This window comes from Astatotilapia calliptera, chromosome 17 (assembly GCF_900246225.1).
Source record: "Astatotilapia calliptera chromosome 17, fAstCal1.2, whole genome shotgun sequence".
NCBI classification, from domain to species: Eukaryota; Metazoa; Chordata; class Actinopteri; order Cichliformes; family Cichlidae; genus Astatotilapia; species Astatotilapia calliptera.
In genome coordinates this window covers 25,021,742-25,048,704 of record NC_039318.1, presented here as the reverse complement: position 1 = coordinate 25,048,704, position 26,963 = coordinate 25,021,742, and the positions used below count along the sequence as shown (strand labels likewise).

The window sequence follows — 26,963 nt, the reverse complement described above, 5'->3', positions numbered from 1 at the left end:
ACCTACAAGAGAAGCAGATTTTGCTTAAAATTACTGATTAAATAAACTATGTGCATCATTTCTAAGTACCAGAAACAGGTTATTGTTTATTTTGTCTTTTAGTCCCTGACTTATTACAAGAAAAAAAAATGCTAGAGGCAAAAAACTTTCACCCAGACGTCACTTACATTTAAAAATATCTTTATTAAAAGCTGTGATTGTTGTGTCAGCAGTAACAGTGAGTGTATACAGATCCTCCTCCCATAAAGAAAAGCAGTTTTAGTGTTTTATAGATTATGTGGGCATTTCAAAAAGTTACAGTGTGCCACCATTTCTCTCAGCTGGCCTGGACCTGAGCTTCATTTGATCTCTCAGAAGAAGAAGAAGATGATAATGGTCGAGTAAACAGGCTTTCCAATATAATAACCAAATTATTTAGAATCATTTTATGAATGTAAAAGTAAAGAAAGTGATTTAAAACTAACAAAGCCCAAATAAAGGGTAAACCAGGGTAAATTAAAAACCGCCCACTGTCTAACAGGAAAATGGATCCATTCTTGAAGAGACCTGATTCTAAACCACCAACACTTTAATGACACTTTATTATCCTACACAGCCCTTTCAACAGTTATTTACAAATGCAGGTGTGTGTTTAAGGTGTGAAGCAATGTAAAGAGTTTCACCAACACAATGATTAAACAGAGGGTGAGGAGGGTGAGGAGGGTGAGGGTTCCGATATAAGTTATGCTACATCCGGTTAAGTCCATAATATAATGGGACGGATATCATTAGAAATCACAGCAGTCTTCCTCACTGTGGTAACATTGCACCTGAAGGCAACTTCATCTTCATCTGCCATCAAAAGTACAGAGCAAACTGTGAACAATCTAAATCTGCAGCAGAAGCATGGAGTGGGAATCATACTGGACATGTAAGAGGAAAACCCCACACGACGCATGTTCATATGTACAAATATTAATATAATGTCCCATTTAGGAAAAAAGGAAAGAAAGGACAGCATAATACAGGAATGTGTAAGTAACTCAAATTGCACTGCGCTCCATTTTTGTGCATGAAACGAACAGATAAGGAAGAGACTGGACTAGAAGAGCACGCCCTGAACCTCAAGCCATCGTAAAAGAAGAGCCGGCATTTGGAGAAAGAGGCTTAACGCTTTCTGGTGGAGTTAGCTCCACAAAATCCCTGCGTTTACGCTGCAGGCAGTTAGCAATTAACAGGTTACATGTGGTTCATCTGATCAATAAAAACATCTGGTTCTTGGTCACAGCTTTCTTTCTCTCTGGTTGGCTATTAACAGCTCAGAGCTTACAAAACAGAGAGCTGTCATTACACTGTGGGGTTTTTACTACTTACATACAGAGATTTAGATATATATGAGGGGTTTTAATCAGCTGATAGGAAAGTTCCACAACCATTTCACCTTTTCTATAAGTTAGCCTTATTTTAGATTGCATACAGATGCTATAAATGATCAGACAGACATGCCCCTCAATAATGCTTTCGATAATGCTCAGATAAGTGCCCAGATGTGTTTCAACATAGCTTTCGTCTAGAAGGACTTTGGCATCAGTCACTAACTCTGGGATTAGATTTGAGTCATTTCAGAGCCTCTACACTCTTCCAGAAAGCTAAAAAGCACACTTTCCAAAATGTTAAACTTAAAGTGACCCTTTCAGGTTATACTCACAGACTGCATTCTCTTTTACACACAGCTTATCCACATGTAAAGGCACAAGACGAACACGGTCTCCTAAAACAACTCTGGATCTACTCTTCCCCTAAAACTCTTTATGTGCTGTGGTCCCTTTATTTCTCCTCTGCTTCGGTGCTCAAAAGACACCATTCACACTCAATGTACTAGGACCAAATAGTTATAATCGAAGGTATCCGCTCCCTTTATGAATCTAAATGCTTTGGCTAAAAGGTAAACTTCTGTAAAGTGCAACGTTTGTTTGTTTGTGCCCTTCTTTAATTCATTAATTCCTGTAACAATATAAATCATAGCGATGGTTTGGGTCACATTACAGTTTCTCCCCACGTCTTATCTGTCAGGTTTATTATAAAGGGAGCTGGTTTCAGAGGTATCCACCCAGACACAGCAGCAGCAGGACGTGCACAGTGAGCAGGTAGAGGCTGAGCAGCAGAGGCGTGCGCTGACGGGAGCAGAAGGCCACTCGGAGCATCCGCATCAAACCGGGACCGCCTCTCCGGGTCTGCGAGAGCAGAGGAGAGAGACAAGGTGAAGGGAAACATTGAGCTCGTAAGTCTTTATTATTACGGTTATTAGGGTGACAGATGAGGTGCGGGACAACATTAGCGGCGCCTTACTCGAGTGACAGCTCCTTCCGGCGGCTCGATAAAAACGGCAGTCTCCGAGGAATCCCCGTCCAGTGCAGAGTGCCATTTAGCCTGGCCGTGGCTAATAATAATAAAAACAGAAGTTAGCTGTCATCGCTGTCGATGGAGCAAATTTATCGCAGCTAAAAAAGGAGAGATTCAGATGCAAACGTGCCTTGTTTGCTGATTGCTTGCTGATTCTTAATAACGGCGTCACACAATTAAAAACATGTAACTGAGGCAACATGGAGTATAACCACCTGGACTGACCTAAGCGAATAAGTAAGACTCTCCTGATCCTTCCCTTGATATCAACACTGGGTTGACTCCAAAATTAAATCACTTCATCCCTGATAATGACCTCGACCAGTTAACCTTCTTCTTCTAATAAGCCTATTTAGACACCCTCTTTAGCATCTATGTGCCCCCACATATTTACAAGCTGGCTGGTAAGTTTACCCGTCCTTGCCTGCGATTACACCAAACCAAAACAGGAAACTTAAAGACAAGAGTTGCTAAGAGACACCAGTAAGCACCGCAGAGCTGCAGGGAACTGGTCCATCCTCATATCATCTAGTATAAATATAACATAATGTTCTTATAGCACCTTCAACTTCCAGTATGAGATTATCTCCTACTGAAGTTCATACCGTTTGAGTCGGTCTTGCGTGGCCATCAGCTGTTCCTCGACAGCCATCCTCTGCTGCGTCTCTTCATCCAGTCTAATTTAAAAAAATCAGAAATTAAAAATCAGTGTTCATGCTTCCCAGCCTGCCATATTCACACGTTTCTAAAGGTTTGGATCTCACAGTACCTCCGCTGTAGCTCTTTGACCTCAGCCATGTAGGTGTGGCTCTCGATTAGGCTGCTGCGCTCCTGAGGGGCGCCGGGAGCGCTAGAGAGCACCTCTGCGCCCTGCAGAAGACAACGAATCTACATTTATTCCCCTTGGCATTTGGCTCCAGTGTGACATCCTGATAGATGACTTCATTTTATTGTCAGTTTCTATTTAATTTGTTGTTTCTTTTTTCCTTTTGGTGCTACACACTTTTAATGTACAGCACTTTGGTCAGCTCTGTTGTTTGAAATGTGTTATACAAATAAACCTGACCTTGACTTTTACATGAAGTCTAACATCTCTATTCTGTGGTTTGGCGTTTCCACAGTTTATATTCATGACGTCACATATTTGCCTGACATGTCGATCTTGTTTTATCCTCCTTTCTGACTTTAATGAGGACCATCATTTACAAAAGAAGCGCACTGTTGTCTTAAAATTTGATACTGGGGCCATAAACCTTTCAGCAAGAGTTAAGAAGAAAAAAAAACACAGGCAAGATAATTAAGTGAGCAATAACGTGATTTTCTCACATGCCCGATTCAGACTTCTATGGGCAATCTTTGCAGAGGTGAGAGTGTTACCTTTGTAAGTGGCCGATATTGTTGCCGTCACATGTTTGTGCATTTTGTGTTAATTCCTTTGCGGTCGTGTTTTTTTATACGCTTATTTGTTTTATATTTGTAGTGGTCAGTTTTTTTACAAATCCAAACATATATTTGCCTTTTATAATATTATTATTAAAAATATTTTATATCTACACAAGCTGACTTTCTGTAACCTGTGGAGTCGCCTCCCGCTGATCATTAGAAAGAAAGCAGGTAATTTGAAACTGGCTTCACTTTTCAGACACAGAAATTACAGCCAGCTTTTACGTACAGTCTGTGTTTATAGTAAAGAAGCATGGAGGGAAATTAACTTATAAATCATTTTTTAAATAACTAAAGTGCCACACGAATGATTCAAGAAGACAACTTCTGGGAATTTGTGGCAAAGATAAAACAGCCTGAGCTGAAACACTAATAACAAGGCCTCATGAGCAGATCTAGGTGTAAATTTAAAAGGCAACAAGTCAAACACTTTATATTTTAACAATCCCACGGGAATCTATAGCTTTCCCTTTTGAGTCAAAAGCAAATGTCTAGGCGCTTACCTCTCTCTGATAGTGCTCCTGCTGGAGTTTGGGTTTATGCACCCGGGTCTCTTCCAGCATGGCGGTGAGCTGCTTCAGTTGTTGGTCCCTCTCTGACAGCGTGGCGAGAGTCTGCTGCTTCAGCTGCTCCGCTTGAGCCATCAAATCACTGCGTTCAAGCCTGAAAAAGTCAATCAAAATCAATTGGTGCCTTTCTGGGGAGCACTTTATAATAACCATTGTTAATAAATGGGAAACTGGCAGCTAATTCAACTTTAGTTTGAACTTTAATTAAACAGTGAAATGATAGCAGTGGTTACTGATTGGTTAATAATTGTATTATTGTAAAGCTACAAATGATGTTTACAAAACCTGCTTTAAAGAGCATATAAGCACAGAGGCATAAACTATATACACTACAGTTGAATTAAGTCTCCTTTTCTTTAAAATCAACAAAAATCTGAATAAATGCTATTCCGGCTTTGTCGTGTCACCTGAGTGTTTCTATTTCCTGCTTGCCCATTTCCACCATGTTCTCCAGCTGCGTTATGACACCCAGCATGTCTTCGCTCTTCTGCTTCTCCTCAAGCAGCTCCTGGCTGACTTTAATCAGCTCTCCTGCTCCCAGCCGAGCCAGCTCTGACTTCTGCTTCTTCAGCTCAGACTCCTGGGCTTTAAGCTGCTCCAGCTGCACATAAAGAAAAGAAAATCTATGAAAAATATGTTGAAATTCTGTAAAATGTCACCAGAATATAAACTCAAGCATGCCCTATTAATATCTGTCATACTTGGGGTTACTCACCAGCCTCTCCCTGTCATTCTGCAGGGCCTGTAGTGCGTTCTTCAGTCCCCACACTTCTCCAGTGGAGCCTGCAGAGCCGCTGTGTGCTGTGTGGCCCCCTGCCTTGCTCATCTCCTCCAGTTTGTGGCTCAGTTCTTGGACCTTGTTCACTGCCTCGTCCCTGCTGTCCTGGAGGGAAGCCATGGCTTTAGAGAACGACTGATTCTCCTGTCTCAGCTTCTCTGTCACCTCTTTCTCCTCCAGCAGCTTCTGTTCAACAGCCAGCAGGTCTCGGGCCAGCTCCGCCACCCTCTCCTGAGCGCTCTCTGACTCTGTCCGCATCACCCCTCCCTCCCATCGCAGCTCTGCTAGCTCTTTGCTCTTGCTCTCGTGCTCTTTCCTCTCTCTATGTAAAGTCTCTTCCAAAGCCGCCCCCTGCTCTCTTGCTGCCTGCAGCTGCTCCCTAAGCTTCTCAACTTCTGCACCAGGTGCATCCATCACCTGTGATGCAGGCCTCCTCTCAGCTGCCTGACTAAGAGTCTCGCTCTCGACCTTGTGCACCACTTCGGTCTCTTTGACTGTGCTGAGGCTCTTTAACTGACTTTCCAACTCCTCTCGTTCCTTTTCTAAAGATACAATATGCTGCCTCTGGGCTGCCAAAAGCTGTTTGTGTTGGGAGTCCTTCATGCTTAAAACCTGTTTAAGTTCATCTCGATATCCATAAAGCTGAGCAGACAGCTGGGCCCTTTCAGCATACAAGTCGTCTCTCTGGACCAGCAGAGAGCGCAGCTCCTCCTTAAGGCTGTTATTCTCTCCTGCCGCCTCTTGGATTAAACCATCCTTCTCCATCATCACCTGGAACAAAATAAAGATATTATAATGCATGCTAAAACAAGCTCTGTACATCTTAGAGTCTGTACTGTTTTTACACATTACCTGTAAGTGTTTCTCTTCCAGCTGCTTGTACATGTTGAGGACTCTGTCTCTGTCGTCCTGCAGGGAGCCCATTGCCTTTGTGAAAGAGTCCAGCCTGGCTTTTCTGTTGTTGCTCTCTTCCTCAGCTTTTCGCAGCTTTTCCTCCAGATCACGCACTTCTCCTCTTCTCTGCTCGAGCTCCTCCTCAGCTTCTCGTGCCCTGCTGTCGGCCTCTTTCCTTGCCTCGTCTGCAGCCTTAGAAATAGATGACACACGTTAGGAATCTCCAACATTTCTCTCTGAATTTTTCAGTAAATTAAAGTCCATGCATACCTGAGCAACAGCCTGCTCCTGCTCTCCAAGCATTTCCACTTCTCTCCTTTCCTTCTCATTTAACTCAGCCTGTAAGGTCTCTGTCAGCGCTTTGGAGGATCGCAGGTCCGTCTCCAACTGCTCCACATTCAGACAAAGTCGTCTCTCCTCTGCTTCCCTCTCCTGTAGCTCCAACCTGGCCTGTTCGACATCGCCCTGGAGCCTACCCACGGCCTCCTCCAGAGCCTGATGTCTCTGATGAAGACTCTCCATTTCATTTTTCAAGGTGTGAGCTTCACTTTGTGCAGACTCCAATTCAGCTGCGGTTTGCTGAAGCTTCTTCTTCTCCTCCTCCAGAGCAGTTTGGGTCTCTGTGATTTTCTTCCCCTTTTCTTCCAATCTTAGCTGCCAATCCTTGTCTGCTTTCTCTAACCTGAAAAGGACCAACAAACTGGATTATAGGCTAAAATGTAAAAACTCAGTAAAACAGACAAATTCAAAGGGAACATTCTTACCTTTCAACTGTGACTTGCAGTTCCTCTTTCAGTGCTGTTTCTTTCTGAAGCTGTTCCGCGAGGCCTTTGGCACGTGTTTCAGCCTCTCGAACTTCAGCCTCCTTAGCCTGCAGGGCACCATTAAAGCGACTCTCCCACTGCCGGGCCTCGTCCACAACTCGGTCCCGGTCATCTTGCAGGGAGGACATGCAGCGTGAGAAGGCAGCTAACCTGGCCAGAGACTCATCCAGACGAGCCTGCGTCTCCTGGGCTCTTCTCTCAAGGTCTTCTGCTATCTCTCTGGCCTCCAGAGTAGCTTCCTCCTCCTTCTCCCTTTCTCTATAAGCCTCCTCCAGTCTCAGCTCCATCTCCTTCAGCTCAGCCCCCAGCCTGAATCTCACAGAGTCCAGGGTTTCCTCTGCTTCAGCTTTTAGAGCAGCCTCTCTCTGCTGGATGCTCTGTTCAATGGTCTTTTTGGCAGCTAATGCCTCGCTCGCCTGTTTCTGGGCCTCATCTAGTTGGGATTTATTACTAGCAACCTCTGCTTCAGTTCTTTTCAGGTTCTCTAGAGTTTTGGAGGCCTCCAGCTGGGACTTTTCCAGTTTGTTGCAGAGCTCACTGTGACCTATCTGCAGCGCCTTTGCTTCTCTTCCCAATTCGCTGATCCTCTCCTGGTACTGGATGCAGTCTTTCTGCAGTTGACGGACTTCCAGCTGTTTCTCCCTCAGCAGTTCTTCCAGCTGTCGTGCTCTGCTCTGGCTGCCTTCTTTGACCCTCTGAGCAGACCTCAGCTGTTGCTCCAGCTCCCTCTGCTTACCAGACTCTGCTTCGGCCTCAGCTCTTTCCCGCTGGGCCTGCCTCATGTCCTCTTCCAGCCTGGCAGCTCGGTCTTTCTCGCTCCGAGCCTCAGCTTCGAGTTCGGCTCTTTCCCTCTCTAACCTTTCGAGCTCCCGCTGCAGCTCGGTGAGGTGCTCCCGGTTCTCAGCTGCCTCCTGCTGGTAGCCAGCGATGCTTCCATTGAGCTGAGCCAGCTGGTTCATCAGACGCTCCTCCAGATTATCTTTTTCGGCTTCAAGACTTCTGAGGAGTTCTTTGAACTGGGTTTCCCTCTTTGAAGCCTCTTCAATCAGACTCTTTTCTCTTTCTTTGCTCTCTTCAAGGCACTTCTCTAAGGAGACTGAGAGGCTCTCCTTCTCCTTACTCTCCTGGAGATGTCGCTCGAGAGAGGCCAGTTCAGCTTTGAGCTCAGCTTCTCGCTCCTGCCATTGTTCCCCCTCAGTGGTGAAAGCAGCCTCGACCTCCCTCATTTTATTTTCCAGTAGCATCTGAGCTTTTTCACTCATTTCTGCTTTTTCATTTTCTTCGGCAGGTTGCGAATGGGTTTCTTTTGCAGTTGCTGCCACTATTTGGTCATCTTGAATTTCTTCTGGCGTTACTGGTTTTTCTTTGTCCTCATTCTGAATCTCAGCAGGCTCATTTGTCATCGTACTTGCATCTGATTTCTGGGCAGTGACAACCTCTTCCTTTTCTCTCATTTGGGCAAGTTCTTCCCTCAGACCTTCAATCCGCTGCCCTAAAGAGTCTCTTTCTGCCACTGTAGCATGTAGCTCAGCTTTCAAAGCTCTCAGCTCCTCTTGAAGCTGCTCAAGTTCATCCCCAGGAGCTCTGTCTTCTTGTTTTATTGACGGCTTTTCTTGGATCTCTCTGAGCCGCTCGTTCTCTTCCTCCAACTCTAAAATTTTCTGCTGCTTTGTTTTGGCAAACTTTCTCATTTTATCCTTCACTGCACTGACCTCCTTCTGCGCTTCCTCCACTTGTCTTTCAGCTTCCTGCCTTGCCGTCTCATGAGTCCTGACTTTTGCCGCCAGCTCCTGTCTCTCCTGCCTCGCAGCTTCCAGGACTCGTCTCACTCTCTCCGCCTCATCGCTCACATTTTCATAAGATTTGAGAAGTGTCTCGTACTCATCCTTCATGGTCTGAACCTTTTCCTCCCATCCTCTGCATGTTCTGGCCGCTTCTTCTTTTGCCAGCTCCACTTCTCTCTTGCAGGCATCTTTCTCATTGAGTACACCTTCCATTGCCAGCTTGAGGCTCTCGCACGAGGATCCTAAACTTTGGTTCTCCAATAATGTCCGGTCAACCTCTTCAATCAGTCGAACTCTTTCAGCTCTCAGCTTCTCCAGCTCATCTTCAGCAGATTCAATTTTCTGCTGTAGCTCAGCTATAACCTTCTCGGTCGAAGCGAGCTGCTCCTTCTGGGTTTTGTTCTCTTTAAGAGCCTCTTTGCGAGAGATCAGAGCAGCCTGAAGCTTTCGTTGAAGCTGCTGGATCTTCTCCTCGTTGTCTTTGTCCTCTTCTTGCTTCTGTGGAACCTCAACCTCTAACTTGTGTGACTTTTCCTTTTCGGCCTTCAGCTCATCCTGTAATGAAGCTATCAGCTGATCCTTCTGGGCCACTGTATCTTGCATAGAATTTATAAGTATGTTCTGCTCACTCAGCTGCTGACTGAGCTCCATTATCTCGACATTCTTGTTGTCGAGAAACTGCTTGAAGCTGTCGACTTCATCCTGAAGAGCTGCAACTGAAGACGAGGACTCTGCGGCTGCTGCTTTGGCTGCAGCGTCCATTTCTGCTTTTAGGGCTTCAGCGTGAGACTCGGCTTGGCGATACTTCTCTCTGAGGTCATCAACTTCTGCAGAAAGTGCATCAATCTGCCTTTCCTTTTCTCTGAGTGCTTGCAGCTCTTTGCCCACTTCCAATAACTCAGTCTCCTTCTGCAACAGGCTGGCCTGGGTTTCCTGCAGCTGCTTCTCGAGTTCCTCACCTGCTGTCCGTAGAGTCTGGATCTCCTCTCTGAGAGTTTTCAGAGAATCCTCCATTTGTTCAGAGAGGACCTCAGACGTAGGCTGACATGGATCGCTGGACTGCGGTTGTGATGAATCAGTCTCAGGTGAAGCAAAATCAACCCAGTCCTCCTGGACCCAAACATTTCCTGAAGGCTTTTCCATGTTTTCCACCCTGTGTTTTGGTTCTTGAGGAGTCGGATCTTCTCTTTCAGCGCTCACCTTTCCTTCTAGTTCTCTCAGTTTAGTGAGAAGAACTTCCTGTTCACTGCTCTGGACCTCAAAACGCTCCATAAGGCCACTGTATTCCTCTTTCTGCTGCTTGAGCTGTTCGCGATGGTGCCGGTCTTTTTCCTTTGCCTTACGGATAGTTTCTTTGCGAGACTCTTGCACCTCTTGAAGCTTCTTCTGCAGCGTTTCACACTCTGCTTCGAGATACGTCACCTGAGATTGTAATGCGGTTGTTTCAGGAGAAATCTCAGCTTCTTCACTTAGCTTTCTATTCAAAGCCAGAGTCTCAGCGAGAACTTGGTCCTGCTTTGTTATTTTTTGCTCAAGACTCTCAACTGCCTCCTCTTTGGATCTTAAAGCTTGCTCGAGCTCCACAAGTTTTACCTCCATCTCCTCAATCTTGTGTCCTTCTGACTTTTCAGGAGTTGCTGCCTCATCCCTCTCGCTCCATTTCTTCGCTTCTGCCTCAAAGTCAGCAACCTTCTTCATGAGCTCTTTTCTCTGCACAAGTGCTGCCTGCAGCTTCTTCTTTGTGTTTGTCAGCTGCTTTTCCATGACTTCTTTCTCCTGCCGTAAGCAAGCAACTTCATCATCTACAAGGACAGGTGAGTCTTCAGTGGTCTCTTGCTGTTTCTCCTCCTCTTTAACCTTCTGAAGTTCTTCCATCTTCTCCTTCAGTTTGTTCATCTCGCTGTCAATCTGGAACTTCTCTTCTTCTGCTTGAAGGAGTCTAGCAGACATGCTGTCATTGAGCTCCAGCATCTCCTGCTCTTTCTGATTGAGACGAAGCTGTAGCTCGCTAATCTCAGAGTCCTTCTTTGACAAAGACTCAGTGTTGAGATCTGATGTCTGGGAGTATTCCAACATGCTGCTTTCCATGTCTTGAAGCCTCCTCTCCAGCTCAGAGGCGAGGAGTTCTCTTTCCTCTAGCTGAGTGCTGAGCATCCTAACCTGACCCTCCTGCTCAGAGAGAGCATGTTGGGCCGTTTCCAGAGCTGTCTGCAAAGCCTGAAGTCGGTCTTCCTTGGTTTTATTCTCAGTGTTTAAAATGTCTATCTGTTCTTCAAGAAGCTGAAATTCAACGCTCTGCTTCTTCGCTACAGAGCTGCTTTCCTGGGAATGTTTATCTAGCTCCTCTCTGGCTGAACCGAGCTCCTCTGCTAAACTCGCAGCCTTGGACTCAGCCTCTTCTTTAGCAGCACTTAGGGATTCTGTTTCCTCTTCCAGACTCTTTATTTTCTCCTGTGACTCTGCAGCTGTCTCTCTGAGCCTCTGCAGCTCAGCCAGAAGTTCACTGTACCTCTTTTGGAGCTCCTCAGCTAAGGCCTGAGCGAAGACCTGGCCAGAGTGAGCACTGGCTTCATGGGACAAGGAGGAAGAACTCTGCTGACTTACATGAACCTGAACTGTCTCTCTGATGACGACAGATGAGGACTCGACTTGAACCGTGGTGGTTTCTTGCTCCATGCCTGTCGCCACCCACGACTGACCAAAGTCCTGGACGATGGAGGGCCATTCTTGACCTCCATCTTGATTCACAGCTTCCAGGAGTGTCCAGCTGCTGTGAGCCACCTCTGAATCACTACTGGCGACCATTTCATCGGATGAGGTGCCTTTGGATTCCTCTGGGGAATCTGACTGGTTTCCTATTAGCTCTGGACTGCTCTGATTCTCAGCAGAAATGGAGAGAACAGAGGTGTCCTCAGCAACTAAAGTGCTCTCTTCTTCTTGGGTGTCTGCCATGAAGTCAGAAAGGGCTGCAGAGCTATCGAGGGGAGCCGTAACAGCATCCTCAACCTGATCTGGGGTCTGATCACAGTTTTCATTTGGTGAAAGCTCACTTAAGCTTTGCTTATTAGCAAGTATGAGGGATTCTCGCAAAACAACCAGCTCGTTGTCTTTTTCCAGCAGCTGCTGTTCCAGGGCCAGTATGTGTGCTGTGAGATAAAATTAAATAGGAAACGAATGATAAGAATGATCTAAAATAAGCAGTACCAAATCAAAAACAAATGCAAGTGCAGTCTAAAAACAAACACCCAAAGAGGGTGTGTGCTGCTGCAATACAATATTGTTCAAAGTTCACATAGATAATTTGGCATTCAGAAAATGAATATATAACCTGACAAATAAAGCCAAAGAACATTTTTATGATCTTAGCTTGTCTGGTCCAGGAGTGTGAAACATACAGTTGGCGGCAAAGGAACAGAAAGTTCACTGGATGTCTGTGCAAAGTGTTTAACTTACAGAAAATGGATCAAGTTGTTAAAAATGGATCGAGTTCTGAGAACGGTTGTCAGGAATTTTAAATTTAGTTAAACCTGAGGTCTGAATTATTGTCGGTTTTACAGCTTCCTTATTGCTCTGTCACACCAAAGTAGGGTGGACAAGCAGAAGCTCAGCACTGACGCCTTTCTTTGATTTACAACAGCAGGTTTTATTTGTCGCAATGGCAGACTGAATGTGAAAAACACACACTGCTGAAATTATAAACACTTACCAAATATGAGTAGATTAAAATAAAACGATTTTTTAATAACATTTTTCTTATGAACTTTTCAAAGACTTTGTAATGTAAATATTAAGGATTTTACAGTGCACTTCTTTACATTTAAAGAAAAGCAGGTGGTTTATGCTCAGCCTTCCTGAGATCAAAATGTGTTGGATGTCACCGTGATTGAAGAAAAACTGTACATATATAATCAGCATACAAAAATAAATAATAATAATAATAATGATAAAGATCATTTGTGTCTAAAAGCAATGAGTATACAGAATAATAAAATGCTGTGATGTATTTCTATAGTTCTACTGTAGTTTTATAGATGTATATTTATGAATGTGGGATGATATTTTTATTATTAATTTATTCTATCTGTAAGTGGGACTCTTGCAGTGAAACATGACTCACAGAATAAAAGTAGAGACACCTTCACTCTAAAGAAAATCCACTCTGATTTCACCTTCATTATATTTTTTTAATAAATTAGGAAAAATTAATTTAGTCAAACGATTTTAAAAGCAACAGAATTCAACCTTATCTAATGGTTTAAATTAGGACCTGAATGTCATTCTCATTCCTAAATGGACTGCCCTCATAAAGACAAACAAATATGGAAGCCTTCTGTTAAACTCTGGAATCTCAAAGAAATATTTTATACAGATTTTAACTTCCTGTTCGATTCTGTCTCCAAATAATGAGTGCATTTATTTTAGGAATCATACCGTACCTTTTTCAGCTTCAGATGAATCGTGTGTTGGTTCAGCCGCTTCTTGTCTCTCCGACATCTAAAAGAACAACAACAAAAAAAGCGACAAGTTTAAAGACATCCTGCAAACTACAACGGTGCAAAAAAAGGACTTCAACAAAGAAACCACAATGACATTTCACATTACACAAAAAGCAGAAAGCTAGTGGATAAGGATTTTGACATTCACCCAGTCCACAGGTAAATGTCATTTTTTGTGTTTACACTACTCTTACCAGTGTTGTGACTTTAAACTAAGTTTGAAAGGATGCAGGAGAAGACTTCTTGTTGTGCTTTGAACTTGATGATCATATGTTTTTTTAATCTTTTCAAAATAAAAGTGAAAGGTGCTTAAACAAAGCTAAAACCATTCAACAATATAACTAAATAGAAATCAGACCAATAAAGTATATAAAGCATATAAAACATTAAAATATTAGTAAAAACTGATACAGAAACCCTCCAAGGCTGCTCGTCTAGTTTAAATCTCTATCAGCAGCAGGCTGTATGTCGGTCGGGTCAGTCGGTCTGACCATCAGATCAGCCCAGGAGGGATTAGACGATATTCCTAACACAGACATGAAGTATTGTCTGTCTGCTGTCCTGTCTGAGTCTGACAGAGATCACCTGTCCAGACTGAAGCTGTGACCTGGACTGGGAGTAGCCGATAAAACCAGTTTGACCGTCCCGATCTCAAAACAAAGGTTGACTTTGTTGACGGATGGCAAAACGTACAAATGACACGTCTACATCTGCAGAAGTACTTATACTCAGCTACCAGTCTCACACTTTTTCTAATAATAAACACAGAGATGCCATAAAAGAACCGCAGGACAAAGACACTAAGAAACCCAGGCCGAAGCTCCGTAGAGATGATAAAGCTTTCATGTCATCACAGAGCTTATTTGGGACTGCTTTGTGATGTGTATCTCTAGTGAACCAGGCTGCTTATATCCTGTGTTAAACAAACAGGTAAGTATTTGCAAGATTTAAGCCCTCTATTTTAGGACACCATTTATACCACCCAGTCTTTCTGAGTAGTAGCTGTAAGTTTTGCCCTTTGAAAATGAAAAACACCCTTGTGTCCCTCCCTCCTGGGTGTGCGCCATTTTGCTGGCTGTGGGTCACAACCAATTTATTTGCATACTGAGATCGGTTTGCAATGCATTCAGAAAGGACACGTCGAGCACTGTAGCATCTCTGGAGTAACAGGTAACTGCAATTGCTTACCCATACAGCCTAACCAAGCTAGCTAGCATTAGCTGGTAGTTTAGCACTCCACTATTATGGTCACTCCTAGCTCCAAAAAAACTCCCAACATGGGAAAGGACAAAATACTAACCAAGTCCACGCACAGATGAGTGACACTGTGACTACATTGTTCTTTTAAATACAGCCTATAGCTATTACTACTACTACTGAGTTCCATTTTCAGTTAAGCACCACTTCACAAAAACACTCATCTAAATGACATTTATGCTGTCAGGCAGGTGCAGGTGGGAAATTAATTTTCCCTCATGAAAAGCTGGGACTGGTGTGGAGAGCCTCAAGATAATAAAGATGAAATTAATAATGAGAAGTATTGTTGCGTTCACCTTACTGGTGTAAGATAAGATAAGATAAGATAACCCCTTATTGTCATTGCACAGTCATACCTAGTACAATAGTACAACGAAATTGGAAACTGTCCCACGTCGGCACTACGCACAACTAAAAACAACACAACAACTTAAACTTTTTTAAGAAAGGTATGAGCAAAGGAATGACTTCATAAATAAAATAAGTGTAGCGGTCAACCCCCTGTAATATTATAGAGAATCCCAATGATCAATTATGATGCCATATGAACAAGAACTAGGCAACAGTGGGAATAACAAACAAAGGTTTAAGTGAGCCAGGGTCAAGCAGGGCCACAACTGTCAGACTTCAGCAGGTTTAAAAGTTGCTTCTGTACTTTTGTACTCACCGTTACAATTTGCTGCTCCAGCTGCTGTATCTTAGTGTTGGTCTCCTCCTGTTCTGTAGTTTTTCTTTCAAGTTGTTCTGAAAATAAGATGTTTGTATTAGTAAAAAGATTCATTCACAGAATCCCACAAACAGACGTCAAGATAAGCACCCATACCCTGCAGAGTTTCCATGCTGTGAGTGAGGTGGGCACATTGTTCCTCACTTGCACTGCATTTGTCTTTCAGTCTCGTCATTTGTGCTTCGATGGAGTGCACGGTGCCCAGGAGATGAGACCGGTCAACGGGGACAGGGATCTCCTCGGTCACATTTTCTTCAGCCAGAGAATGTAGAAGCTTCCAGATTTCAGTGAAGAGCTCGCCCTTCTTCTGCATATCTTCCTGCTCTTCCCTGAGGGAAGCAAGTTCTTTCTCCAATTTTTCCACTTCAGATTTCTCCCTCTCCGAGGCGTCCTGCCTGGCGTGGACAGCTGCAGACTCTGCCTCCGTCACTGACGAAAGCTCCCCTTCAAGCCGAGCGATTTCCACCCTGTCTCTCTCACTTGTTTGTGTGGCTACAAGCTCAGCTTCTTTCATCACAGTTAGCTCTGCCTGCAATCTGGCGACTTCCATCTTCTCCTTCTCCAGCGCCTCCTGACTCGCACGCTCTGCTTCTCTCACGGAGGCCAGCTCGCTCTCCTGCTTCACCACCTCCATTCTCTCTCTTTCCAGGGCCTCCAGGCTGGCTCGAAGACCCGCGAGTTCTGCATCAGCCCTGCTCGCCTGTTCGGCCCACTGCTGCTTCTCCTCCTCCCTCAGCTTGGCGGCCTCCGCCAGCTCCTGCTCCATCTGCCGGAACTGACCAGTCAGGATCTGAGGAGAACAAAAAAGACTGTATGAGTGGGTGTTTTTTATCTAGCTCAGAGAAACAACGTATAATAATAACAACTTGTCATCAAAATGTAGGGCGTGTCTTTGTTTGATCATCTTTTTATCATGCGCAAATAACTGCTATAATGTAGAACAGCGTCAAAACCAACAAGCTTTAAGCAGGCAAACAATCATATCAGCTATCTAATCAAACAGGATCTGTACCTGTTTCTGCTGATCAGCACTGCTCACTTCCTGCTGCAGCATTTCCAGCTCTCCTGCACGAGACATCAGGGCCTCTTCGAGCTCCTCACAGCGCTGCTGAGCTGCATGCAGGGCCTGAGGAAAACACCATAAAAACAGGCAGCGTGTAACGCACCGTCAATGTATATGTGAAGGGTGGAAACTATGGTGCACTTTCACTGCTTCACAAACTGAAACTGTTTGTGTGTTTATGACCCTAAGGTTGATTGTAGTTCATTGACACTTTTAGGAGCAAAGGTCCCCCCTTTTCCCCTGATAAACCATTTAATGATGCATCATTCTTATGCCACATGGATGATTTTGGGCTACAAAAATTAAATTAGACCTCAGAAACAGTAGCAGCTATGTCAGATTTCACATAAGCCACTATTTGTATTGCAATTTGTATGGAACAAATACAATATTTCAGGGTTTCTGTACCGTTTTAAACACTTAATACAAAGTTAAACAACAGTACATCTTGTACAGGTGGAATCAGTCAGCTAGTAATGAAGAAACCACAGCCTAATTTGTTACTTATGCTAGAGAAATAAACTGACAATCTTTTACCTTCTGAAGCTTGCCCTCATCCTGAGACTGCATTGTTGCCTTCAGCAGCTCCTCTTCATGTTTCTGAATCTGTTCCTGGAAACGCACGTCCTTCTCACAGACCACCGCCTGCAGTTTCTGCAGCTGAAAGTAAAGGAACCCATTCAGAGATAGCACTAGTAGTAATTTTAAAGGTCTACATCCACAGATATTCTGCATCACCTGTTCAGCATGGGCAGCCTCCTTCTCTTGTAGCAGCTGCTCAGAAGCCAGAAGTCGCTCTTCAAGCTCCCGGCTCCTGGCTTCCTCCTCGCTCAGCTTCTTCTTCAGCTCCTGGAGCTCCTCTTCGACTGCAGCGCCGGCTCCAGTGAAAGAGCTGTCTGGACTCTGCTGCAGACAGAACAGATGCTCAAGTCAGATCAAATCAAAGGACATGAGCTTTACTGCTGGTGTGTGGTTAACCACCTGCGTGTCCTTGTCTACACAAACAACAAATCAATTAATGTCCTTTTTTTTGCATTAGACCCAATGGTGTTAGCTGCCTTCGCTTCACAACTTTTAACTGCACTAAAACTCACTGTTGTGCCTTCTTGTCCTTTTAGCTCAGTTATCTGTTTTGTGAGTGACGCCATCTTGGCTTTGGCCTGCAGCTTGAGTTTGGTGAAACGGGCCTCAGCTTCCTCTCTCTCGTTCTGTAACGTGAAGCAAAATAACACTCAAAATATGACAGTCAAAGTATGAAGGATCACCCACAAGCACAAACACACAAAGGTTTACTTACCTTAAGCTGAGCATCTTTGTTGGTCAGCTCAGTGTCCTTTTGGAGGAGCTGGGTATCTTTGTCTCGGATGAGCTCCTTCAGTTGGACCACCAGTTGTTCCAGGTGGGCCAGCCTCTCCATGGCCTCCTCAGGTACCTCTGACCCCATTGGAGCCTGACCGTCATCAGAAGGGAGCTGAGGCACTAGCGTGCCCTGTAAAAGGAGTAATTAAAGCTCTGATTCTTCAACATAAGGTTTACACCTTTAAATACCAGGGACACTGCTGGCTCAAAATCTCTTCATTATTGGCTGTTAAAATTTATCTGATGCTCTCTCACCTGCTGTTCTCCATCTTGGCCCTCCTCTCCAGAGAGCTCCTGGAGGACTGTGGCCAGACGGCTTAACATAAAGATGGCACTGTGAAAGTAAAAAAATAAATAAATAAAAAGAAAGAAAAAGAAATCATGGGTTTCAGTCTAGATGAACCTCTAATGCATAAATTATGTCCCGTACTGATATGTGACAAATTTTATATGCAGCAGATATAAAAACTGTACACACCCCTGTCAAAATGCCAGGTTTTTATGATGTTAAAAATATGAGACTACCATAAAAAAATGAAATGTAGAATAAACTGGTTGCATATCTGTGCACACCCTCACACTAATATTTTGTTAAAGCATTCAGTCTTCTTTTGTCCACACTTCCCTTCAATTTAAGAGCCTGTTTAACCCCAACACCACAACCCAAAAGGTACACTTGGTGCAAAACCAGCACTTTGTATCACCAACAGAATGCCATACCCATGGTGAAGCATGGTGGAGGCAGTATCATACTTTGGGTTGCTTTTCTGCAGCTGGAACTGGGGCTTTAGTCAGTGTGGAGGGAATTATGAACAGTTCAAAATACCAGTCACTTTTGCCCTAAAACCTTCAGGTGTCTGCTAGAATTCTGAAGATAAAGGGATTTTAACTTTCAACACAACCATGGAGACAATTATACATCCATGTCAACTAAAGAATGAGCTCATCACAAGAAAATAGAAGTTTTCAAATGGTCCAGCTAGATCCCAGACCTAAATCCAAAGGAAAATCTGTGGGGTGACCTCAAGAGGGCTGTCCACAAGAGATGCCCTCACAATCTGACACCTTTGGAGCGCTTTTGTAAAGAAGAGTGAGGAAGTGCTATAACAGATTTGTTTGTTTTTCATTTGAATTGTACAGGTGATCACATTAAAGGTTGGAAAAATAATTTATTCCTGTAAAATTTATGTATCCCATCAAATGTGGTGGAAATTATAACACTTTCTGTGAAGGCATGAATACAAACATATTGATTTTCCTTTGTGTGCACAGGCAGGCAGTGGAAAGAGGCGTGTTTGAGAGTAAAGGTCAAAACTTGGAGGTAGCAGGTTATGAATTATCCCGTCACACAAAGGCACTGCTGTCATTAATTGTATAAAATGTTCTGAGGTTTGGCTGAGAGTTCTTCAGCCAAAACGAGCAGGAAATTTTAAAAATATTGAGATGAGATGGCCTTTATTAGTCCCAGAGAAGGAAAATTCACATTGTTGCAGAAGCAAAGTAGACAAATTTGTTTAATCATCTGCAGCTCTGACAGCAGGTCAAATGTCTTTCTTAAGCTTTACAAAAGCAATTAAAGTGCCACTAACTGCAAACAGGTTGTTTTGTCAGATTTATCAAACTTTTTCAAAGATGTATGCCAAAAAACAAACAAACAAAAAAAGCCAAAAATCTCTTCAGTTTTTAGCTTAGCTTAACACCACTTAGTATCATAGCAAAACGGGTAACTTTTTTTTAAAATATATATAGCTCCTACACAAATCTTGTTGTCAACCAATATAAGCAAACATATTAGATACAACAAATCAAAGTGTATGCTTTCATGACAATATGGTGGTGCCCTAGTGTTTTTATATGCTGTGCCAGTCAGTAATTGTGTGGATGCTTTAAGCATCCACACTATTGAGTTCCTGTTTCTCTTTATTCTTTATTCTACTTTATTCTAGTTGCCACTTTTTGTGCTTTTTTGGCACTTAACTACTTCCACAATTTTCAGCCGATTTTCACCGTTCAAATTTTAAACTATTCTGCTATTTCTGCTAATGTGCGCTATGACTTTTGGTATTTTTTGCTATTATACTTTTTAAAATATTAAGCTTTTTTCCTTTAATTTGTCCCATTGAAATGAATGGGAAACTTCTGCAATTCTGCTAAAATTTGCTTGTTTTTGAAACTTAACTACTTCCTCATATTTTCACCTAGAACAACCATTCAAATTTTAAAATGTTCACAAATTATTGGGCTATTCAGGTATGATTCAGCTTTTTCAAATCTTCTACTGTTTTACTTTTATGCCTCTTAAAGTTTTGAGTTGCAAAATTGTGATTTTTCACAAAATACATGCGTTGTTATGGTTGCTATGCTCTTGGCTTCCAGTGTGTCACTGAAGGTTTTGCAGTCTTCTCTTCATGTCCGAACAACTGTTTGCTACTTGCTCAATTTTCACTCAACTTCCACAAATTATACATCAAAACGTAGGTATTTTTGCTGGCTTTCAGGAAATGTCACTATCATTGTTGTGGGATTTATAGAATTTTCGCAAATCTCCTCAGACCAACACAATGTCAGAAAACTCTCCATATAAAGTCAATGGAGAGCTTGTTCAAAATCACCGCTGGATTTCTGTAATGAGAGGCATATTCGAATCGTCATATCTCCTTAACGAAGCAAAGTTAAGACATGAGGCTTGTCCCGGTATATCTTCAGACACCCCTGACGCTCACAATTCAAGAATTTCTTTCTCACCTATTACCGTTCTGAAATGAGTTGGACTTGTTTGAGGGTAGGAAATTCGTCCTTCGCTCAGATTTCTTCAGATTTCAAACTGTGGAAATGAACCGCTTTTTTCTCTCGTCATAACTTTTTGTTGGATTTCCACAGAGACCTGAAAATTTCCATGATTGTTCACCAAAGCCTGCTGTCTCTTACGGTGAAAGAATGATATCGATACTCCAAATAGATTTCAAGTCACAAAGCGTTGTTTGAGGGCAAGTCAAGGCAGTTTTTGCTTCGCTCTACTCAGTTATGGTGCATTAGAAGTCAAATATCTTTAATAATTCATATTTTAATGATAAATTGTAAACACTGGAAGATTCCCCCATCTCTTCTGAACAAAACGGTGTAAGAATGACCGCTCTAGCCCCTACGGTTTGGAAATTATGGTCATTTGTTTGAGGGGAGTCCTCACTATGAGAAATAGGCTGCAATAATCCTGTGCCTCTCTGTGCTGCGTGTGTAAAAAGAGGCACCTGTTTTGGCGGGAAAAAGTACACAGGCTCTCTGATTGGTGGATTCAAATTCAGCAGCTCCCAGGCTGACCTAGAAACTTACTTCTCTCTCCCTGTGCATTTTTTTGCTGATTTTTTCATTTAACAAGTATATTTGAGGGACCCTCAGCATGTTCAGCATTTTTTCAGCTGTCCATTTTGCTTTTCCAATTTTTCTGTTTAACTTATTACTATTGTGCTAAATAATACTATTTCTGCTATTTTATAAGATTTGTGCCTAATATAGTATTTCTGCTAAATTACAATATTTCTGCTTTTTATACTATTTGTGCTAAAACATAGTATTTCTACTAAATGTAGTATTTATGCTTAATCATACTATTTCTGCTTTTTATGGGATTTGTGCCTAATATAGTATTTCTGCTTTTTATAGGATTTTTGCTCAAACATAGTATTTCTACTAAATGTAGTGTTTATGCTTAATCATCCTATTTCTGCTTTTTATAGGATTTGTGCTTAATATAGTATTTCTGCTAAATTATAGTATTTCTGCTTTTTATAGTATTTGTGCTAAAACATAGTATTTCTACTAAATGTAGTATTTATGCTTAATCATAGTATTTCTATATATTTCTGCCAGGTCCCCAGGCAGCCAATCCTCTGTGAGGACTGAGAAATTCAAATTTTCAAATCAGGGCCTGCACGGCTTCCCAGCCAATCATATATGTGTCCTGAGGCATTCAAATTTGCATATTGGGGCCTTCATGGCTTCTAAGCCAGCCAATCATATCTGAGGGCTGAGGAATTCAAATCCACAAATCAGGGCCTGCACAGCTTCCCAGCCAGCCAATCATGTATGTGGGCTCCAGGTATTCAAATTTGCATATTGGGGAATTCGTGGCTTCTAAGTCAACAAGTCATCCATGTCATATATCTCTAAAAATTCATATTTTAATGATAAATTGTCAACACTTGAAGATTCCCCCATCTCTTCTGAACAAAACGGTGTAAGAATGACCGCTCTAGCCCCTATGGTTAGGAAATTATGGTCATTTGTTTGAGGGGAATCCTCACTATGTGAAATAAACTGAAAGAAGCAGGTCTATGTCTCTGTGCTGCGTGTGTAAAAAGATGCACCTGTTTTGGCGGGAAAACGTAAACAGCCTCTCTGATTGGTGGATTCAAATTCAGCAGCTCCCAGGCTGACCTAGAAACTTAGTCCTCTCTCCCTGTGTGTGTGTGTGTGTGTGTGTGTGTGTGTGTGTGTGTGTGTGTGTGTGTGTGTGTGTGTGTGTTTAGTGGGAGAGAGAGGACCCTGCCCTTATTTGACAGCATGTCATTGTAGGATTTAAATTGAACATAGTTAGACTGGTTGACTGGATTAGAGCCTGTGTTTGTGTGTCCCTCTGTGCATTTGTGTTTCAATAAGTTATTACTATTCTGCTAAATCATAGTATTTCTGGTACTTTTCGGTACTTGTGCTAAATACAGTGTTTCTGCTAAATCATACTATTTCTGCTTTTCATAGGATTTATGCCTAATATAGTATTTCTGCTAAATTATAGTATTTCTGCTTTTTATAGGATTTGTGCCTAACATAGTATTTCTGCTAAATTATAGTATTTCTGCTTTTTATAGGATTTGTGCTTAACATAGTATTTCTGCTAAATTATAGTATTTCTGCTTTTTATACTATTTGTTCTAAATTATAGTATTTCTGCTTTTTATAGGATTTGTGCTTAATATAGTATTTCTGCTAAATTATAGTTTTTCTTCTTTTTATAATATTTGTGCTAAAACATAGTATTTCTACTAAATGTAGTATTTATGCTTAATAATAGTATTTCTATATATTTCTGCCAGGTCCCCAGGCAGCCAATCCTCTGTGAGGACTGAGACATTCAAATTTTCAAATCAGGGCCTGCACAGTTTCCCAGCCAATCAAATAAGTGTCCTGAGGCATTCAAATTTGCATATTGGGGCCTTCGTGGCTTCTAAGCCAGCCAATCATATCTGAGGGCTGAGGAATTCAAATCCACAAATCAGGGCCTGCACGGCTTCCCAGCCAGCCAATCACATATGTGGTCTCAGGCATTCAAATTTGCATATTGGGGAATTCGTGGCTTCTAAGTCAACAAGTCATCCATGTCATATATCTCTAAAAATTCATATTTTAATATTAAATTGTCAACACTTGAAGATTCCCCCATCTCTTCTGAACAAAACGGTGTAAGAATGACCGTTCTAGCCCCTACGGTTAGGAAATTACGGTCATTTGTTTGAGGGGAGTCGTCACTATGAGAAATAGACTGCAAAAATCCTGTGTCTCTCTGTGCTGCTGCGTGTGTAAACAGATGCACCTGTTTTGGTGGGGAAAAGTGCACAGCCTCTCTGATTGGTGGATTCAAATTCACCAGCTCCCAGGCTGACCTAGAAACTTACTTCTCTCTCCCTGTGTGTGTGTGTGTGTGTGTGTGTGTGTGTGTGTGTGTGTGTGTGTGTGTGTGTGTGTGTGTGTGTGTGTGTGTGTGTGTGACAGAGAGAGAGAGAGAGAGAGAAAGCCTTTTAATGGGATGATCCCATTGTAAGATTCAAATTCAATATATTTAGACTGGTTGACTGAATTGGATCTTGTGTGTGTGTCTCTCTGTGCATGTGTGTTTCCTCATGTGTACATATTTGTAATTGTGTGGCAGTCATAAATTTTTTTGCTGATTTTTGTCATTTAACAAGTATATTTGAGGGAACCTCAGCATGTTCAGCATTTTTTCAGCTGTCCATTTTGCTTTTCCAATTTTTCTGTTTAACTTATTACTATTGTGCTAAATCACACTATTTCTGCTATTTTATAAGATTTGTGCTTAATATACTATTTCTGCTTTTATAGGATTTGTGCTTAATATAGTATTTCTGCTTTTTATAAGATTTGTGCTTAATATAGTATTTCTGCTAAATGTAGTATTATGCTTAATCATACTATTTCTGCTTTTCATAGGATTTGTGCTAAATATAGTATTTCTGCTAAATTTAGTATTTCTGATTAATTATAGTCTTTCTACTAAATCATAGTACAGTATTTCTGCTTTTTATGGGATTTGTGCTAAAACAAAGTATTTCTACTAAATGTAGTATTTATGCTTAATCATACCATTTCTGCTTTTTATAGGATTTGTGCTTAATATAGTATTTCTGCTAAATTATAGTATTTCTGCCAAATTATAATATTTGTGCTAAAACATAGTCTTAATTTAAAATTACAATATTCATAGTTCATCACAGTGTCTCTGGTAAATCACAATATTTCTGCTCTGTTGTACTATTTTTCTAAATCATAGTGTTTCTGTAATGTTTAAGTATTTTTGGCTAAATATATTCTTTCTGTTATCTTATACTATTTCTCCTAAATTCTTGTATTTTTGAGAAGTTATCATGTTTCTGGTAAGTTACAATATTTCTGCTAAATTCTGCTATGCTATTGTATCTCTGCCAAGTATTATGTTTCCTCTAAGATATTGCAGTTCTGCTAAGTTATTCCATTTTAGCAAACTTCTTTTGCTTCTGCAAAGTTTTTACAATTTCTGCAACTTTTCAGCTTTTTCAGCTAGTTTTTGCATACAGCTTCAGCTTTAAGCATCCACACTGCATTTTCGCAGGAAATGCAAATTTTTCTAGTTTGTTTTGTTTTTTATAGAAGCAAAATGCTGGGAATTTTCAAGTTTTTCCCACTTGGCTTTGTAGATCCCCTCACGCCCATTCCGATAGTTTTAGCAATTTCCCTCCAGGAAGTTGCTGAGATTGGTCAGTCGTTATCTTTATACTATTATCTCAATTATTATTCCTAGGCGATGTTTGTTATTCTCCCACTGCGGAAATGCTTAGGAGGGTACTTAGGAGGGTACTGAACAGACCAATCACAGCAGAGGGCTACGACGACGGGTCGTTTCGTTTTAGTTCTAGGGAGGTGTGCGCTGTATAAGTTGGTCTGCCCCCCCATTGAGGTCCAAAGAAGAAAAACAACAACTAGGTTAAGTCGTCGTTTAGGTCGTTGGATTTCGCAGAAGTTTGCGGTTGCGACGTATTTTTCTGTGTATATTTCCCCCCGAAGCATAAATTCCTACTAAGTTCTCCGAGCTGGAGCGGACAGAGCCGAATCTCTCCGAACCTACTGGACGCTCCACTGCGGCTGCGTCACTCTTTTTGAGAACAGCAAAGATTATAAGCTAGCTAACGCGAAAATGGACGGGAACACTTTCCGAGCGGCTGGATGCTGATGTTTTCAGAAACCAGCAAATACATCTGAAGATGAGGAGACGGCGCCGTGAACAGGATGCTCTGTGAAAACATCCGTTTATTGCGGCCGTAGTTTCCACGATACGGTAACAAGTTAGCTGGAGCTCTCGGCTAGCCGACGCTGATAACAGGTAAATAAGGACAGCGTCTTTTAAAGCGGCTTCGCAGAGTTTCGCTCTTCTGTGCATGACAGCTCTGTTATGTAGCCCAGTCAGGGGTGGGCTTTTAAAAGAAAACACTTTTGACTCACCTGTACGAGTGCTTTCCAGGTAAATGTGTCTGGTTTTTATTTGATATATTTCCTCGGATGGATTTCAGAGCAGAGCCACATCACCAAACATTCCCGGAAACAAAACTTCCTCTGCTCTGATTGGACGACCGGGAGCTACGTGTGTAAGGGACTGTGTGCAAATTTACAAGCGCCTACTGCTCGTCGGGGAGTATCTACATAAACATATACACTAAGAAAACGAAGACTGGTATTTAAAAAAATCATATCTGTTTGTAGAGCAATACAGAGCAAATTATAATAATGGTAAGGCATGATCAAAGAGTCCACCTGCTCATCAACCATTGCAAGCAGTTGGGGAGGAGCCTTCTGCTGCTGGCACACTACACCACAGTGTTTGTGGCATTTGCTGGACGCTCAGTGCAGTGGATGGTGGATGCAGTGAAGTGGACAAGCCTGTTTGCACACTACACGGTGGCAGTTTTTGACTCCATCTACAGACACTTGCACTGGAAGAAGAGGAAAAGCATCCATGGTGTGGCCAGAGAGATCTGCCCGGACTCTGATGTGCGACCACAGTGATTTATTCATCTGTTATAACTGTGTCCAACCATGTTACATGGGCAGTAGACCTAGAGAGGACACTGTAAATGAATATGAAGCTGAACAAAGAGTGAAGATAATGCCTTACTGACGCTTTTTACCTTTTTAAGCTTTTAAAATGTAGTTTATTTTGTAACATACGTCTGTTGATGTATGTGTGGATAAATATCCATGTTTCGGAGAAGCTCTTCCAAACTATTGGAAGCTCAATATCCAGGCCAGTCATCCGTTATACCTTCTGTCGCAGGGTAATGAAAGCTAATGCAAATCTGCAGGAAGAACACTTTTTTTTAGTTTAACCTTTCTTGTAATGATGCTTTAAAATGATCCCCAAATGAATTTATATATATATATATATATATATATATATATATATATATATATATATATATATATATATATATATATGTAATTTATTTATTTTTTATTTAAAAGAAGTTTAAACACTAACATGTAGAGTATATATCTGTTATGTCTTTTTATGACCTTTACAAGAATATGCTGTTAAAATTAAAATGCACTCATAGCTGCAGAACACAACATATGTATGCTTTTGAGTTTGACTGCAAAATCATTGTAACAAAGCACTGATGTTTAATTTCATATGAAAGCACTTAGACACGAATGTCATTTTATTTTCTGTGTTTTGATATAATAATACACTAACTTTAACTGTAACGCCTTGTTGGCATTAATCTGTGGTATCCAAATAAACTTCTCTAATGAGATCATTTGTAGTAACCTTCTAATTCTGGTTCATTTTTTTAAAAAATCCACAGAAAAGCTGATGCTGTTGAAGCTTTTTTTTTTTCTTGATTAAAAATGGCTTAAAGGATAAACAGAGTATTTATAACCTGCGATATATAAAGATATTTGTTTCACAGGATAATTATTAAACAGCATGCCAAACAGGGTCTGTTAAAGAAACTTGCTTTGGCCTTTTTATTGATGAAACAAGTAGCTACATATTACATACATACTTAGATATTATCTAACAAAAAAACCCCTAAGTTGAAATGCAGAAACAGTGCGTGAAAA

At 41.8% G+C, this 26,963-nt stretch overlaps 1 protein-coding gene across 2 annotated transcripts; it reads right to left on the bottom strand.

The window, feature by feature from the left end:
* Positions 1-163: 163 nt before the first annotated feature.
* On the bottom strand, positions 164-26,251 carry golgb1 (golgin B1). 2 transcript variants are annotated; one of them, XM_026146394.1, is made up of 20 exons: positions 25,344-26,251; positions 17,832-17,910; positions 17,515-17,706; positions 17,312-17,425; positions 16,956-17,123; positions 16,755-16,877; positions 16,167-16,280; positions 15,251-15,944; positions 15,095-15,171; positions 13,111-13,168; positions 6,831-11,820; positions 6,337-6,748; positions 6,025-6,258; positions 5,110-5,943; positions 4,802-4,995; positions 4,329-4,488; positions 3,152-3,252; positions 2,988-3,059; positions 2,329-2,419; positions 164-2,213 (listed from the first exon to the last, which is right to left on the bottom strand). In XM_026146394.1, the coding sequence occupies exons 2-20, from the start codon at positions 17,898-17,900 to the stop codon at positions 2,076-2,078; spliced, it is 8,835 nt and encodes a 2,944-aa protein (XP_026002179.1). In that variant the 5' UTR covers positions 17,901-17,910; positions 25,344-26,251; the 3' UTR covers positions 164-2,075. The 2 variants fall into 2 exon arrangements, with proteins under 2 accessions (XP_026002179.1, XP_026002180.1); XM_026146395.1 differs by having other exon boundaries at positions 16,956-17,120.
* Positions 26,252-26,963: the final 712 nt, after the last annotated feature.

Bases quoted from the DNA above. Each gene is read 5' to 3' on its own strand.
- golgb1 (XM_026146394.1), bottom strand. From the start codon at position 17,900: ATGTTAAGCCGTCTGGCCACAGTCCTCCAGGAGCTCTCTGGAGAGGAG. The intron at 17,707-17,831 runs GTGAGAGAGCAT...CTCCTTTTACAG, and splicing joins GCCAAGATGGAGAACAGCAG to GGCACGCTAGTGCCTCAGCT. The intron at 3,253-4,328 runs GTAAGCGCCTAG...TGTCTTCTGCAG, and splicing joins AGGAGCACTATCAGAGAGAG to GGCGCAGAGGTGCTCTCTAG.